This window comes from Mastigoproctus giganteus, chromosome 4, assembly GCF_048544385.1.
Source record: "Mastigoproctus giganteus isolate SK-2022 chromosome 4, ASM4854438v1, whole genome shotgun sequence".
Lineage (NCBI taxonomy): Eukaryota > Metazoa > Arthropoda > Arachnida > Uropygi > Thelyphonidae > Mastigoproctus > Mastigoproctus giganteus.
This window is the reverse complement of record NC_143578.1, coordinates 1,137,791-1,151,988: the sequence shown is the minus strand read 5'-3', so window position 1 is coordinate 1,151,988 and position 14,198 is coordinate 1,137,791. Positions and strand designations below refer to the sequence as shown.

The 14,198-nt window shown below is 40.6% G+C and overlaps 1 protein-coding gene across 1 annotated transcript in view; it reads left to right on the top strand.

Moving 5' to 3' along the window:
• LOC150086328 (uncharacterized) overlaps positions 1-14,198 on the top strand; it is a 193,285-nt gene that overhangs the window by 152,131 nt on the left and 26,956 nt on the right. Inside the window, exon 9 of the mRNA XM_090372545.1 lies at positions 10,480-10,638. Within this exon, the coding sequence (XP_090228671.1) occupies positions 10,480-10,638 (159 nt within the window). The remainder of the gene's footprint in view (positions 1-10,479; positions 10,639-14,198) is intronic.

Here is a 14,198-nt window from a genome sequence, read left to right as displayed (position 1 = left end):
CAAACACGATCGAAAGCCTTGGAGATATCAAGAGCAACTACTTGTGTTACCTTACTTTTCCGTTGAATCTGTCCATAAATGGTTGAGGGATTGAGGGATCCTCCAGCTGCACAGTTCCCATATGCTTGGCTCCGAGATTATTCCAGTGGTCATTTTGACAGTTAGGGTGAGTCGTCTTTCCATTATAAGATTTGGCAGTCGGGCAAAGTTCAGTGCGGTTGCCATCGCAGTTGTTCTTTGCTGGGGTAGATGATGATGTTTATGTGTGACCCAACGAAGGAGCCAGTATTCGGAGGAGTACACACGCTTGATATTCGTGGGGGCTGCAGATGCCCATATTTCTGAGGCGTATAACACGACGGAGTATACAGAGGTGTATACGTACCGCCGAGTCACATCCAGATCCTTAACGTGGAGGAGTTGTTGTTTGGTAATCCACCGCATTTTGCAGAATTTTGTTATGAGCTTGTCAATGTGGGGCTTGAAGGTCAGTTTGCAATCGAAAACTACTCCCAAGTCTGTATGTGTATTTACCACTGGAAGCAGAATGCCATTTAGAGAAACTTGGGCTTCAGTGGGTTGGTGCTTCAACGAAAAGACAATTTGGGCTGATTTTGCAGGATTAATAAGTAGTCCAAATTGATGGAGATAGGATTCTAAATCGTGTAGCTTTCGATTGATCTTTTCATTAATTTTTGAGATATGTTCCCCCGGGTTAATCTGGGTGTGTAACTTAATATCGTCAGCATAGCAAATTATGTCTTCTCTCTCTTGAACAAACGGACTAATGACTGCAGTAAATAATGCTTCGGAGAGGACTCCGCCTTGAGGAACTCCTGCAGTGATTTTTCTTGAGATTATCTCTTGTTCTGCTGTAAGAACAATGATTCTATCTGATAGCAGGGTTGTTATAAACCACAACAAGTCACCTTTTATATGGAAGTAATTTTCTAGGAGGTGAACGAGTGAGGGAATGTTGATTGAGTCGAAGGCAGCTTCCAGGTCGACATAACGGCAAGTTCTGCTTTGGGTTCTAGTGCACTGAGAATGGTGCTGGTTATGGATGTTAAATTGGTGACTGTGGATCTTCCGGGAATGGCATAGTGAATTTGTGGGGATTTGTGAGGCATGATTTGATTTGTGATGGTTGAAAGTAATGCCTTCTCCATAAGTTTCAAGAGGCTGGAAGAGCGAGAGATTGGCCTGAACTGTTTAATGAGGGATGCAGATTGGCATTTAGGATGTGGTCTCACAGCATATCTGTTCCAGAGAGGGGGGAAGTAGTGCTGCGTTAAGATACGGTTAAAAATTGAGAGTAGTGGATCGATGATAAACGTGCTGAGACACTTGATCATGAATTGTGGCACGAGGTCAGGGCCTGCGGTTGCGGTGGGTGGCAATCCATTTATAGCAGTTATAAGCTGCTTCCTGGTGATGCTAACGGTGGCGAGAATATCCGTAGGGATGTTGTTGACAGGTAAGTTGGCTGGATATGTCGGGGCCACCTTGTTCGAGAACCGTGCAATGTGGTCCATCCACAGTTCAAGATCCAGTGTTTTAGGGATTCCTGAATGCCGAGAGTCGTAAAATGGTTTGCCTTTTTGTAGGGTTGCTTTTAGATGCTCTTTGATTGCAGATGATTTCTGGCGGTTGAACACTGCCCTTGCTCTGGAGAAGGCAATCCGATCTTGTACAGCGCCTGACTCTTTCCATTTCTTATGCAGATTTTGTTTTTCTTGGAAGGTTTTGTTCAGTGGAGGCGTCCACCAAGTTCTTGAACGGGGAGTGATGTTGACAGTCCTTGTCGCTCCGTAGTTGGCAATGGTCCGGATCCACCTGGTCATGAGGTCCACAGCCAACTGGAGATCGCAATTGTTGAGAGCTTCCCAAGGGATGGAGGATGCGGCTTCGAGACATCGTGGTGGATCAATGAATTTGGGGGATGTTATTTCTTTTTTCTTTTTTGGGCCTTGAATATTGAAGTTAGGTGCGGCTAAGTGCAGGAGTATGGCAATGGGTTCGTGATCGGATTGAAAGAGATCTTGAGGGTTGTCTAAGAGGTCGCATGGTGCTGAGGAGAATACCAAATCTAAGAGATTGGGTCCTCTCGTGGGATGGCAGTTGAGAAGGTTGATACCCATTGACTCCATACTGCTAACGAGTATCCTACTAAGATGTGCGAGAGTAGGTGGAAGATTGAAATCTCCACTAACAATGTGCTTAGCAGAGGCGTGGAGGTGATTCACTAGCCAATGGATTACATCTTCAATGATATCACTGTTTGGACCTGGTGGAATATATACTGTTGCTATGTCTATCAAGTAGGTGTTAAGCTTGAGGGACACCATGGCAGCTTCAAATGCAAGGGATTGGCTTACCACAGAATGTACCAATGAAAATAGGGTGGTATTGTAGAGTATTGCGACTCCCCCTCCTCTACGATCCAGTCTAGAGGAGCAGAGCATCTGGTAACCAGCCTGAGGTGCACAGGCAATGGAGTCCTAGCCATTCCCAAGCCACGTTTCAGCGATACAGAGGACATCCAGGGTTTTCGAGAGTAGAAGCTGTTCGACAGTGTTTAGCTTGTTACAGATACTTCTTGCATTTTGAAAGACAATTCGAATGGTGGTAGCCTTAGCAATCGGAGTTCGTACAGGTGGTAGGTTTCTTTTTTGGGGCCGCATTGGTCTACTGTGCGTTGTGATATGTACATGGATATTAGAGACAGGTTTGCAGCCTTGGGAATTGACATCATAAACGGCTGGTAGTTGGATTGATTGATATGTGGACATATTGTTTCCTATAGTAGTTTTGTTCTCAGTAGATTCATTTGAATTCTTCTGTGTTTCTATGGCTTGGCAGCTTGGTAGTTTTAATTGCTATTGTATTTGTTGATGATTTTGGTGGTTTATTGCAGTTCTTGGTGTCTGGTCTAGGAAGGGTTTGACGAGAGTTCCAGGGGGCCATAGCCTTGGATCCAACACGAAGCTCATCATCTCTGGGTGGCAGGTAAGGATGAAAGATGCGTAAGTTGGGTACCTAGTTCTTCTCTGTCTCACATCAATATTTATACTGTGACGTTCTGCAAACATGGCCTTAATGCTTCCTGGTTTAGTAGTTGGTTCCAGTCTAGAAACAAAGATTTGCCCGCGAGTCTGGACCGCTGTGATATTGTACGAATATGAGTGATTCCCCTTAATGGAGTGTTGTGTGCCACCTGTTTTTCCCTTTTGTCTTCCACGTTCCATATTCTGATGGGTTGAATATATGATCCCGGTTTCTTTTGAGTGAACCTGTTGATCGGAGAAAAGAGACTTGGGCAGGGAGTGCATGCAGTTTGTAAGCCTTGCTGGTGGGATCTTTTGTATTTTATGATCGTCTTTTTGGCTGGTGACTACTTCTGCAAATGCGGGTATTAATGGACTCTTTCCAGTTTGAATTGTCTGCTCTAACATTTTAGGTTTGGTATTATTTAGGGTCGATACTGTAGAGGGGGCCACTTGAGAGGTCTTTGAGCAGCTATCTCCGGTGATGTTAGATGCAGGTTTGGTAGAGTTATCTTCACTGAAACCTGCATCTTTCCTGTTCAGTTGATTAGTGGGTTGTTCTCTTTTGCTATTTTTAAGGTTGGGTTCTGTGGTAGAAGGCTGGTTCACTACAGTGAATTTATTTGCAACTACTTGTGCCTTGAGTTGTTGTATTTCTTCAAGTAGGCTTGAGTTTTGGGCTTTGATTTGCTTAATCTCATTAATAAGCGTATTCAGCTGCGTGTTTATGAGCATTACATAATCATCACTTATCTGCAGGCAGTTTTCCCTGTGCATCAAAGTTGTTACAGTTTGGGTGCACTTTGTGGCCGAGGTAGCTACATCATATATGACTCCTCCAGGGCGTCGTGGAACGGCTGTGTGTTGCAACAGAGACGTGGAGGTAGCGATGTCGTCTGTGGGGGAATGATTGTCGCCATCGGCGATTTGTATCTGCTGATCGGAAGTTTCCGGTGTGGTGCTTATGCTGGGGTGTGGTAGGATGGCTTTATTTTTCTGTGCGGATGATGTAGTTTCGGTTGATGTGCAGGGTATCTCAGTAGGTTGGGGAGGTGCCCTTGATGTACCGTTGAGGGAGTCACTGTCAGGTGACCTTGCAAGAAAGACATGAAAAATTGCGTCTCCGTTGTCATCTTTTTTAAATCAATTTTGAGGCATGATCCACAAAACGTAGCGTAGCACGTAACACAGATAATGCATAGGTCAGTGTTTAATTTGCATAATTTACATTCAGCTGTGATGAAGACTTCATTTAACTCGGTCATATTTGAATGTCTGATGGGAAATGCTCGTGCTTGAAGGTTTAACCGGCTAAATTAGTGGTACAGTATTTAGTTCAGAAAGCTTGTCACCGACTTTAGGAATGCAGTTAATCTGTTTCCGGGGGAGGGGGTGAATTTCCAGGAATTAGTAATTGACGCGTATCGCCAGGGCAACTGAACGCAAGTACTGTACTGTACTAACCTACAGCAGTGGAATCTGACCTTGATGTGTATCCGGCAGCGGTAAGTGGTGCTGGTCAATTTTCCGAGCGTTAATACAGCTTGATCATGTCCGATTATGAGAGTCTGTAATATGAAAAGGAACTGCAAATAATAAATACCTGGGTGCCTTGGTCGCCTTGAAGTTGGTGTCTTCTTCTTCAGAGTCACTTGAGGATTATAACGATACTTAAATCACCTTATAAACTTAGGCATAACTTCATTAATTTTAATGTTTACTGAGAGCAACACACATACGTGACCGTACGGTCCGGCGCCACCAATGCTGAGGTAACATAAGCCAGAATATCACCAGTGGATCGACACTGACGGAATCCATACTGGCGATCGTTGATCAGACGAAAGGTTTGTAGGTAGTTTAAGAGTTGGCAGTTAATTGATTTCTCCATTACTTTAGAAAGAGTAGACGTAATTGCAATGGGACGATAATTGGATGGGAGGGATTTGTCACCCTTTTAGGAACTGGATGGATAAGAGAAAATTTCCAAGAAGAAGGAAAAACACCTTTGGAATAAGAAAGTTAAAAAAGGAATAAGCTTAGGAGCACAGGTTTTGAGAACAAGTGGAGAAATACAATCAGGACCTGGAACTTTCTTAGCATCAAGTTTCGTCAAAATGATTCTGACATCCTTTTGACGGAAGATCACAGGAGGCATTGAATGGAGTGTGTTGGGATTGGTTGGAGGTGTTTTACCAAGATTATTAATACATGAGTTCGAAGAAAAATGGGATGCAACAGGTCAGTTTTATCCTTGTTTGAACTGTCCACAGAAACAGTCGCATATCAGTCCCATATTACGAATTGGAGAAACGTGCACAACTCACTCCTATCTTTTAATTAAGATCCCTCGTGTTTGGAATGGTCTTTCAACTGTAAAGATTATTGAATGGTTTCCAGGTAGTTTAATAGTTGACGGTTAATTGATTTCTCCATTACTTTAGAAAGAGTAGAAGTAATTGCAATGGGATGATAATTGGATGGGAGGGATTTGTCACCCTTTTTAGGAATTGGCTGGATATGAGCAAATTTCCAAGCAGAAGGAAAAACACCTTTGGAATAAGAAAGTGAAAAAAGGCGGCAAAGAATAGGAGTAAGTTCAGGAGCACAGGTTTTGAGAACATGTGGAGAAATACCATCGGGACCTGGAGCTTTCTTAGCATCAAGATTCGTGAAAATGCTTCTGACATCCTTTTGACGGAAGAGCACAGGAGGCATTGAATGGAGCGTGTTGGGAATGGTGGGAGGTGTGAGGTGTTTTACCAAGATCATTAATACATGAGTTGGAAGAAAAATGGGATGCTAGCAGGTCAGTTTTATCCTTGTTTGAACTGTCCACAGAAACCGTCGCATATCAGTCCCATATTACGAATTGGACAAACGTGCACAACTCACTCCGATCTCCTAATTACGATCCCTCGTGGTTCAAATGGTCTTTCAATTGTAAAGATTATTGAATTGTATCTATTCAAGTTTTTTGTCACTTCTACTGGGCTTTGTAAGCCCAGCAGTAGCGGCAAACCCTTTCTAAGGGATCATCTGTTTCACTATCTTTCTCTTCTAATTCACACATGAAAACTCGTGTTTCCGTTTGTCGTACTCTAAACCCATCACTGATTTTGTTGCTTATTGGCTTACAATACTCATGCGCTTATAAATCAGTATCTCGTGATACTCTATACAACCCGCACTTTTTTTTTATTTAGATGAATTAAACCATTGATCTCTCTGGTCATCCACTTAGGCATCTTTCTTTTGCGAAATTTCTGGATTTGAACAACTGTATTGGTAGCTTCAGAATAAGTCTCTTGAATATTTTTTCAAGAGACTTATTCTGAAGACTTACAATGAATGGACAGCAGCTGCCGTTTTTTTCCAGATTTAAGAGAGCCCAGGGAATACCTCAGTCCATTTTTGTTCCCTCTCTTAAAATCGAATCCTTCACCTTTTCCGTATCAGAGAAATTTCTTTTTATTTTCTCCATCTTATGATCGCGGCCACTACTTGCTATTGGATCCTGGGCTTTCAAATTTTGGATGAAGTTTGATTCTTCGTGAGAACCAAGTCGAGGATATTAATACAATTAATAACTTCTTAGAATCGCGTTATTCGCGAATATCTTCCCTTACCTCTTTTGTGACTTCATTTCAGACCAGCTTTTATCTACCACAGGCTTCTGCGTTTCCTGACAATTTATATGCGTCCCACGCACTTTCTTCTCTGCCACGTGTCAGTAGTTCATCTGACATCCATTTAGCCTTGAAAAGTATTTCTTCGTTGGTATGAAAAGCCTATTTGGCTTCTGTGATTATTTCCCTGAATGTTTTCCATTTAGAACTTGCTGGTGGTAAACCATCATCAGTTAGTCCCACAAAACCAAACCAAAGTATTATATTTAGGCCACTCGAATAATTAAATTCATCTGCCACGCTGTGTCTCATGTTTGTTAATTGCGTGCGTTCTATGGTCGAGTTGTCTGTTTTGCTGGACGAAAAACCCTAGTTTCTGGGGGGGGGGGGGAACCTTGCTGTCTACGCCTAGACTGACTAACTCAGCCACACAGTGAAAAAAGCTCATTAAAGTTCCTCGCGTCATCGACGGGATACGAACCCGTCAGAGAGGCATCAGTAAAATGAATGGATGAGGACGAAATTTTCAAGATTATAAATGATGCTAGAACTAGGGGACATAAATTCAAATTATGGGGGGGGGGAATGTTTAGATTGGACTGCAGGAAGTTTTATTTTAGCCAGCGAGTTATAAATTACTGGAATAAGTTGCCTTCATGGGTGGTAGAGGCCGACAGTTTGGGGAAATTCAAAGGTCATCTGGATAGTACTTTCGGGTAAGGGAAGCGCATAGGATGATATGTTTAATTTTCTTTTTATTTATTTTTTATTTTTTTATTTTTTTATTTTTTTTATTTATTAATTATTATTATTTAGTTATTTATTTTATTTATTTATTTATTTATTTATTTTTTGTTTTTATCATTGTTTTGTTCGGATTTTTTTTTGGCTGGTGCAGCATAAGCCGTAGGCTTTCTTGCACCATGCAGCCATTACTAATATTAATACTTATACTAATACTAACCCAGTTGCTAGAATTGCTGTCCTTCCCACATCGGCTGAAAAAGACCTCAGTTCGAGTCCCGCCAATTAAGTGACGAAGTTTTTACGGGCCTTTTGCACGACGTCGCTGAGTTAGTCGGTCTCGGCGAGGGCAGATTGGTTTTTTCTTTCGGAAACTCGTGATTTTCATCCAGCAAATAGAAAATGGACCGCGCAATGTCATTTAAACAATTTACAGAGAGTATATACGTAGCAATGTGGCCTCGTCACTGATTTCCAAAAACCTAATTACAACAACAACGACGACCCCTGGATGGAATTTAAAAATTGTTTGAGACCATTGTGAGCGGCGTATGAAACTGTGATTCGAATCAACTTTGGATTGCTCAGTTCCGTGAAAAGAAGGAAAGTGATCTTAGTTCTGGTAAAAGAAGGAAAGTGAGCGAATCTGTTGCTCTTTTTCTATCCAGAAAGAGAGAGGGAAATGTGTCCAATAAAAATAACTAACGACTATTAACCTCTCTCTCTCTCTCTCTCTCTCTGTGATGTTATCTTTACAAAATTATAAATAGGTGGCGGGGGTTGCCAAAAATTGGCTGGGGTTGCTTAGTATAATAAATAAAAAATTGTCCTTTCCATACGTACATTACACCCCATATTCAAATTTTGTAGTTGACTTTTTATTCACTTCGCGTGCTCCTCTAATCCACAATTAATGCGTTGCACGCAAATTAGGGCGATGATGTCGTTCAAAACTTGTCCTCCCCTTTCATATTTTTAAGTTTCAGCTGAACAAATCGGAAAATTTTGTGTATTTTTTACAAATAACTGCAATTGAGATAATAAATGTTCGCTTCTGCGCTCTCGCCTAAACGTTTGGAATTGCCTTTCATTTTTCCAAAGTTTTTATTAAAATACTACCAGACTTGTTTACCAATTTTTATTAAAATAGTTTCTAAAATGAAAATACAGAACAAATCGTGAAAAAATTTCAACAATGTTCGAGAATATTCCAGAAAGGGGTAGAATGTGGTAAAACCTTGTAGATTGTCCTGGAAAGTGCGTGTATTGTTTCAGTTTTTCAATTTTTGGTTTAAGTAGATAATTCTGAAGTGTTTTGCAATAAAATAAATTAAGGAGTAACGGCTATAACTCATAAAATCGAACACCCACCATTCAGAGGGAGTGTTTGGTGTAATCTTTTTTGTGTTTTCTTTTGCTGTAAGTTTTTTTTTTTTTTGTTATAAACACAACAAGAAATAAGATCTGAATGTTGACAGAGAAGTGTTCCTATAACTCTGTATAAAGAAAGCATTGTCAAAAATACTAGGTGTTGCATTTAAAGGACTACACACTCCCATTCCATGATTCCAGGAGAGTGGCAATTTACAGAAAAACCACGATCAGCACGATTGCGCTAACAACGGATGCGCAAGATTATGTCAAGATTATTATTATTATTATTATTATCTTTATTTTCTCCTAAGAGACACCCGCTTACAGCTATTAACCAGGGGGTGCACATTCATATATACAAATATACGTTATATACATAATTATCTATTTATAATTTATACAAATCAGTCTTTATAAATTATACAATGTCTAAATTATACATTTTCTAAATCATACATTGTCTAATTAATTATATTTTACACATCATTGGCTTATTTTACATGACAGGCAGATAGAAAGAGAGCACAAGCATAATTTACAATTTTTCAAGGAATTAGAGAATGTTCACATCTACAGCACTATTTACATCGAGTTCACAGAAAGAGAAGACGTCCAATATAAACATAACAGGAGCAAAAGACCATAACACTGAATTCAAACGCAGTGGACTATTTACTGCACCCGAAATCCGAGCCTCAGTTCAACGGAAACAGAAAAACTCTCGTGCCTACATCCAATAAGGTTTCGTCCGGAACAAGCGGGACTTCATGGTCGTGAAGCCATCCTCGTTAAGGCGGCAAAATAAAAGAAACGGTGGGCTTGGTCTAAGAGCCACAAACATTACACACGACAATTGAAGAGTGGAAAAACGTTCTGTGGAGGGATGAATCCAAATTTGAAATTTTTGGATCCAAGTGTACAGTTTATGTGAGACGATGAACAGAAGAAAAATGGTGCCACGTTGTTTAGGGCCCACAGTCAAGGAGAATGGGGTCCCATCTCGATCTGGGGTAGCCTCTGTTTTCCTGGAGTAGGTGACATCGTCAGAATTGAAGGAATTTTGAGAAAAGAAGGCTAGGAAAACATTCTTGGAGATATCCTCTGGACTTCGACTTTGTGGAAGAAATTTTGTATTGACGATAACCCGAACCACAGCTATGCAGGGACTTTCTATCAACGAAATAACATGGAGGGGTATGTAAAATAATAGTGTGCCGACCCCAATCACTGACTTAAACCCAATAGAGCTTTTATAGGATCATCTAGAACGTCAAGTCCGTGATGACCCATTTTCACAAAATTTATGGGAAACTGTGAAGACACTGTTATAAAATTAAGCTTACTAATGCCACGTCTGTGTACCGCAGCGATAACATCTCACGGAGGATATTTTGATGAAAATTCAGTGCAATTGCTAATATCGATCGTTTCAACAGTTTTTGCTGTTTATTTTTCAATGCTCAATTGAAAATCTTAAAATACTTTGCAGTGTGATGTTCTTTTATATTAAACCTTGCATTGTCTTAAATGTCCAAAAAAGATTAACAGAAACGGTGTGATTCCAAACTTTTATGCGGGAGTGTAAGTGGGGCGAGCCACCATACTGGAGGTGTGGCTCGTGTTAATTTAATTTTAATAACTGCACTCTTTGCATTAGTTCTGACAATTTCTGACTTTCATTCCAGAATGCTGACTTTTCCGGCTTGACCTACTCGTTGAGCCGCAACCGGAATGTCCAGGCTGGGTTTCTGTTTCCAGTTTGGGTAGACCCAGTCGTATTCTTGGTCAAAGCACCCGGCCTGCACCCGAACTCCTCCGCAATCTTCTCTCCCTTCTCGTCGATGGTAAGTAAGACAGACAATGCGAGAGCAACAAAATCCAGGAACACTCGGTTTTATAAAGTTATTTGATAAAAAGTGCGGACAAAAAAGATAAAGTGTTTATAGCACCCTTTTAAAGTTAGCAAACGGGTAAGTCAGACAGGGCTAAGCAGCACTTGAAAAACTAAATTTATTTCATTTTCATAAGGCGTTCCTTTGTTCTCACCAGCATCTTGGGATCTTTTCAACAGTCTCAATGTCTGAAGACTCATTCACTACGGGTAAATGCTGTATATCCTTGGGTTTAAGTTGACCCTTAGTATTTGGCTTGAACGATCCTTATTCATATAAATCAACCTTCCCTCCCCCCTTCTTTAAAACCATTCTTCGATACGAAAGAAACGCGCATTAACAACCAATGCCTAATTCTAATTCAAATATTTCTGTATTTTCTGTAAAAGGTTTCATCGTGAAATTTCATTAAACCGCAAAGTACCAATAAGTTAATAAATAAAACATATTGGTATTGATTCGTGTCTTTGTAATATAATATTATTGAATTCAATTTAAGAAATGCCGAAATTTAATTAATAATTGATTTATTTATTATCTCTCTACAGATTTCTACCAATCTGCAAAGTGCAACAAATAATTTTCAGTTACATCTTCAAGATAAATCTCCTTCTATACATGTAAAGTATGCATTTCGAGAACAAAAGTCACGGGGTCACGGATTAGTTGAATTAAAATTAAAACGAAATTTATTTATAATTAAGCAAATGAAATCAAATAATTTCAATAAATTTTAATACTTCATTGTTATAGAGTATAAACAGGAGCCTTGGATGGCACAGGATTGTTTCGTCATCCAGGTATAAAGTCCACTGGCCCATTGACATATAAAGCCCATTGCCGAAATGTCCTACCAGAAATACATGTGGTATTTCGAGAAAAAATATATTTATGTATATATATATTTTTTTTAACTTTATTTAAATCGGATTTAGGTGTATAACCCGAGAAACGGCCTTCGAGGCCATGGAGCTTCTTTCTTATTCTCAAGGACAGCAACACATAAGAAATTATCTCATATACCATAAATTGGTCCTGGAGGTTGTCACAGACATTCTCTCAGATATATCAGGCAAGCTGTACTTGCTACCTGGGAGTCTAAAACGCTGATAGAACTGATATTCGTGTGATATTCAAGTCAAGTGGACCCAATGTCGGCGTAGTCCGGACGGTCTATGACAGCCAAATCCTCTGCTTGCACCTTCACGATTGTGGGACTGTTAATAATCCTGGGTATAACCTCCATGCACAAGTACATGGTGGGTGACCACCCAGGTGTGAACCAACGTAATCAGGGATCGAGGTGTGGCGCCCACACCACACGGAGGAACGCCGCCCCTCTATGTTACCAGGTAGTACTAGGTGGTAGATGACTCTCATCAACCAGTGAAATACCACCACTTTTCTTATTGGAGGCTTGAAGTGGTGGAACCCATGTTTAGTCTCTACAGCTAAGTTCAGGCCAACCCTTCCCTATCTCTTCCATCATGCAGTATGATTGATGATTTTTGAGGTTATGATGAATGTCGTGGCGAGATCCAATATTCCTTATATTTCGAGGGTACAGCTCTAAAACGGTGTTCGCAAGCCGGCTGCTAGTTAGTACACCGGACGGAACCTATTGGTAACTATCAAGGAGGCTTCCGGATCAGCTAGTGTATAATCTTGCTACCTCTACTCTGCCAGATAGTGACTGGAGGGAGTCCGAGTAGTGTGTATGCGGGGAGCATTGTCGAGGCCACGTTATGTCAAGGATCTGGGTATATTCTTACCACATGTACGCCATATCCAAAAATTTCATTACTTCATACAGCATGTCCCACCCACTTTTTCTTACTATTCAATACATCATGAATTGTCAAAATAATAGAGCAAACTTATCTGCGAAAAGATCTAAACCTCCCAAGGACTTCCTAATTCATTTCACAAATATACGTGGTCTCAATTCTAATCTCAACGATGTCCATTTCCACTTGAAGTAAAATGTAAAGTGAAGTGTAAAGTGTGTTTAGGGTCGAACGGCACCAGGGTTTCCCTCATCTCCGCGTAGTTTACATTGTGGTGTGATACAGTTCACTGTAAAGGCCAGAGATTTAAAAGTATATAGTCTGCCAAACCCCATGTACTTTTTCTGACAGAATCCCAGTTATCGGCTGATTCGACTACTGCTCATCTGAGATGTCCAAATTATTTGCTGTATGATTCCTTTCGTCTCAAAGGTGGTACTTGTGCATATGTCCGTTCTGATATTCCCTGTCAGAGACTTGGCAATTTGGAATCTCCTCTCTTTGATCTTCTGTGGCATAAAATCTCTCTACCTCATTGTGTCAAATTCATCTGTTGTCTCTACCTTTCTCCCAACTCCACTAACCATTTGGAAATCTTTGACTTCCTTTTCTCTTTGCAACTTGACCTTCTCCAGTCCAACTTTCCTAACAGTGAGGTAATTTTCCTTGGTGATTTTAATGTTCACAACTCCAGCTGGCTTCCGTTTCCTACTCACACCGACTTAGCAGGTCGAGATGCTGAGGCTTTTGCAATTACTAATGACCTAGCACAGATTGTTCATTTACCTACAAGAATACCGGACGATCCTAATCATACAGCCAATACGCTTGATCTTTTCCTCACAAACAACCCTTCTAAGTACACGGTCGAAGTGAGAGGTCCTTTAGGCACTTCAGATCACAACTTGGTGATTTCTCTTCTCCAATGGAACCTTTATCTCATGGCTATTCCCAACGTCGTGTTGATTGGCATTACAAGAATGCAAAATGGGATGACCTGCGAGACTCCTTTTCTTCGTTTTCTTGGTCGGATTACTGTTTCAAAAGTTCTGATGTCAACGTTTGCTGAGATCGTGTCAGTGAAATTATTCTTGCAGGAATGGAATCCGTTATCCCACACTCCACTTTAAAATCTCGTCCTTTATCTAAACCTTAGTTTTCCAATAAATGTGCTAAGGCTGTTCAAGAGAAGAATGTTGCATATTATAATTGGCTTGTTTCTAATTCTCCAGTTTCTTTTCTACCTACAGCAAAGCTCGCAACAATTGTAAAGCAATTATTAATCAGTCCAAACTAGAGTTTGAACAGGCTAAGAGTAGAAAACTTGCTTCTTGCCCTAATGGTAGCCGAGCATTCTGCTCTCTTGCCCACGCTATTGGCCGCAACTTTTGCCCATCTCTGCTCCCACCTCTGTCCAAACCAGATGGTTCTGTTGTCACTTCAGCCAAGAATAAAGCTAACCTGCTAGCATCCCATTTTTTTCCAGCTCATGTATTAATGATCTTGGTAAAACACCTCCCACCATTCCCAACACGCTCCATTCAATGCCTCCTGTGGTCTTCCGTCAAAAGGATGTCAGAAGGATTTTGATGAATCGTGATGCTAAGAAAGCTCCAGGTCCTGATGGTATTTCTTCACTTGTTCTCAAAACCTGTGCTCCTGAACTTACTCCTATTCTTTGCAACCTTTTTTCACTTTCTTATTCCAAAGGTGTTTTTCCTTCTG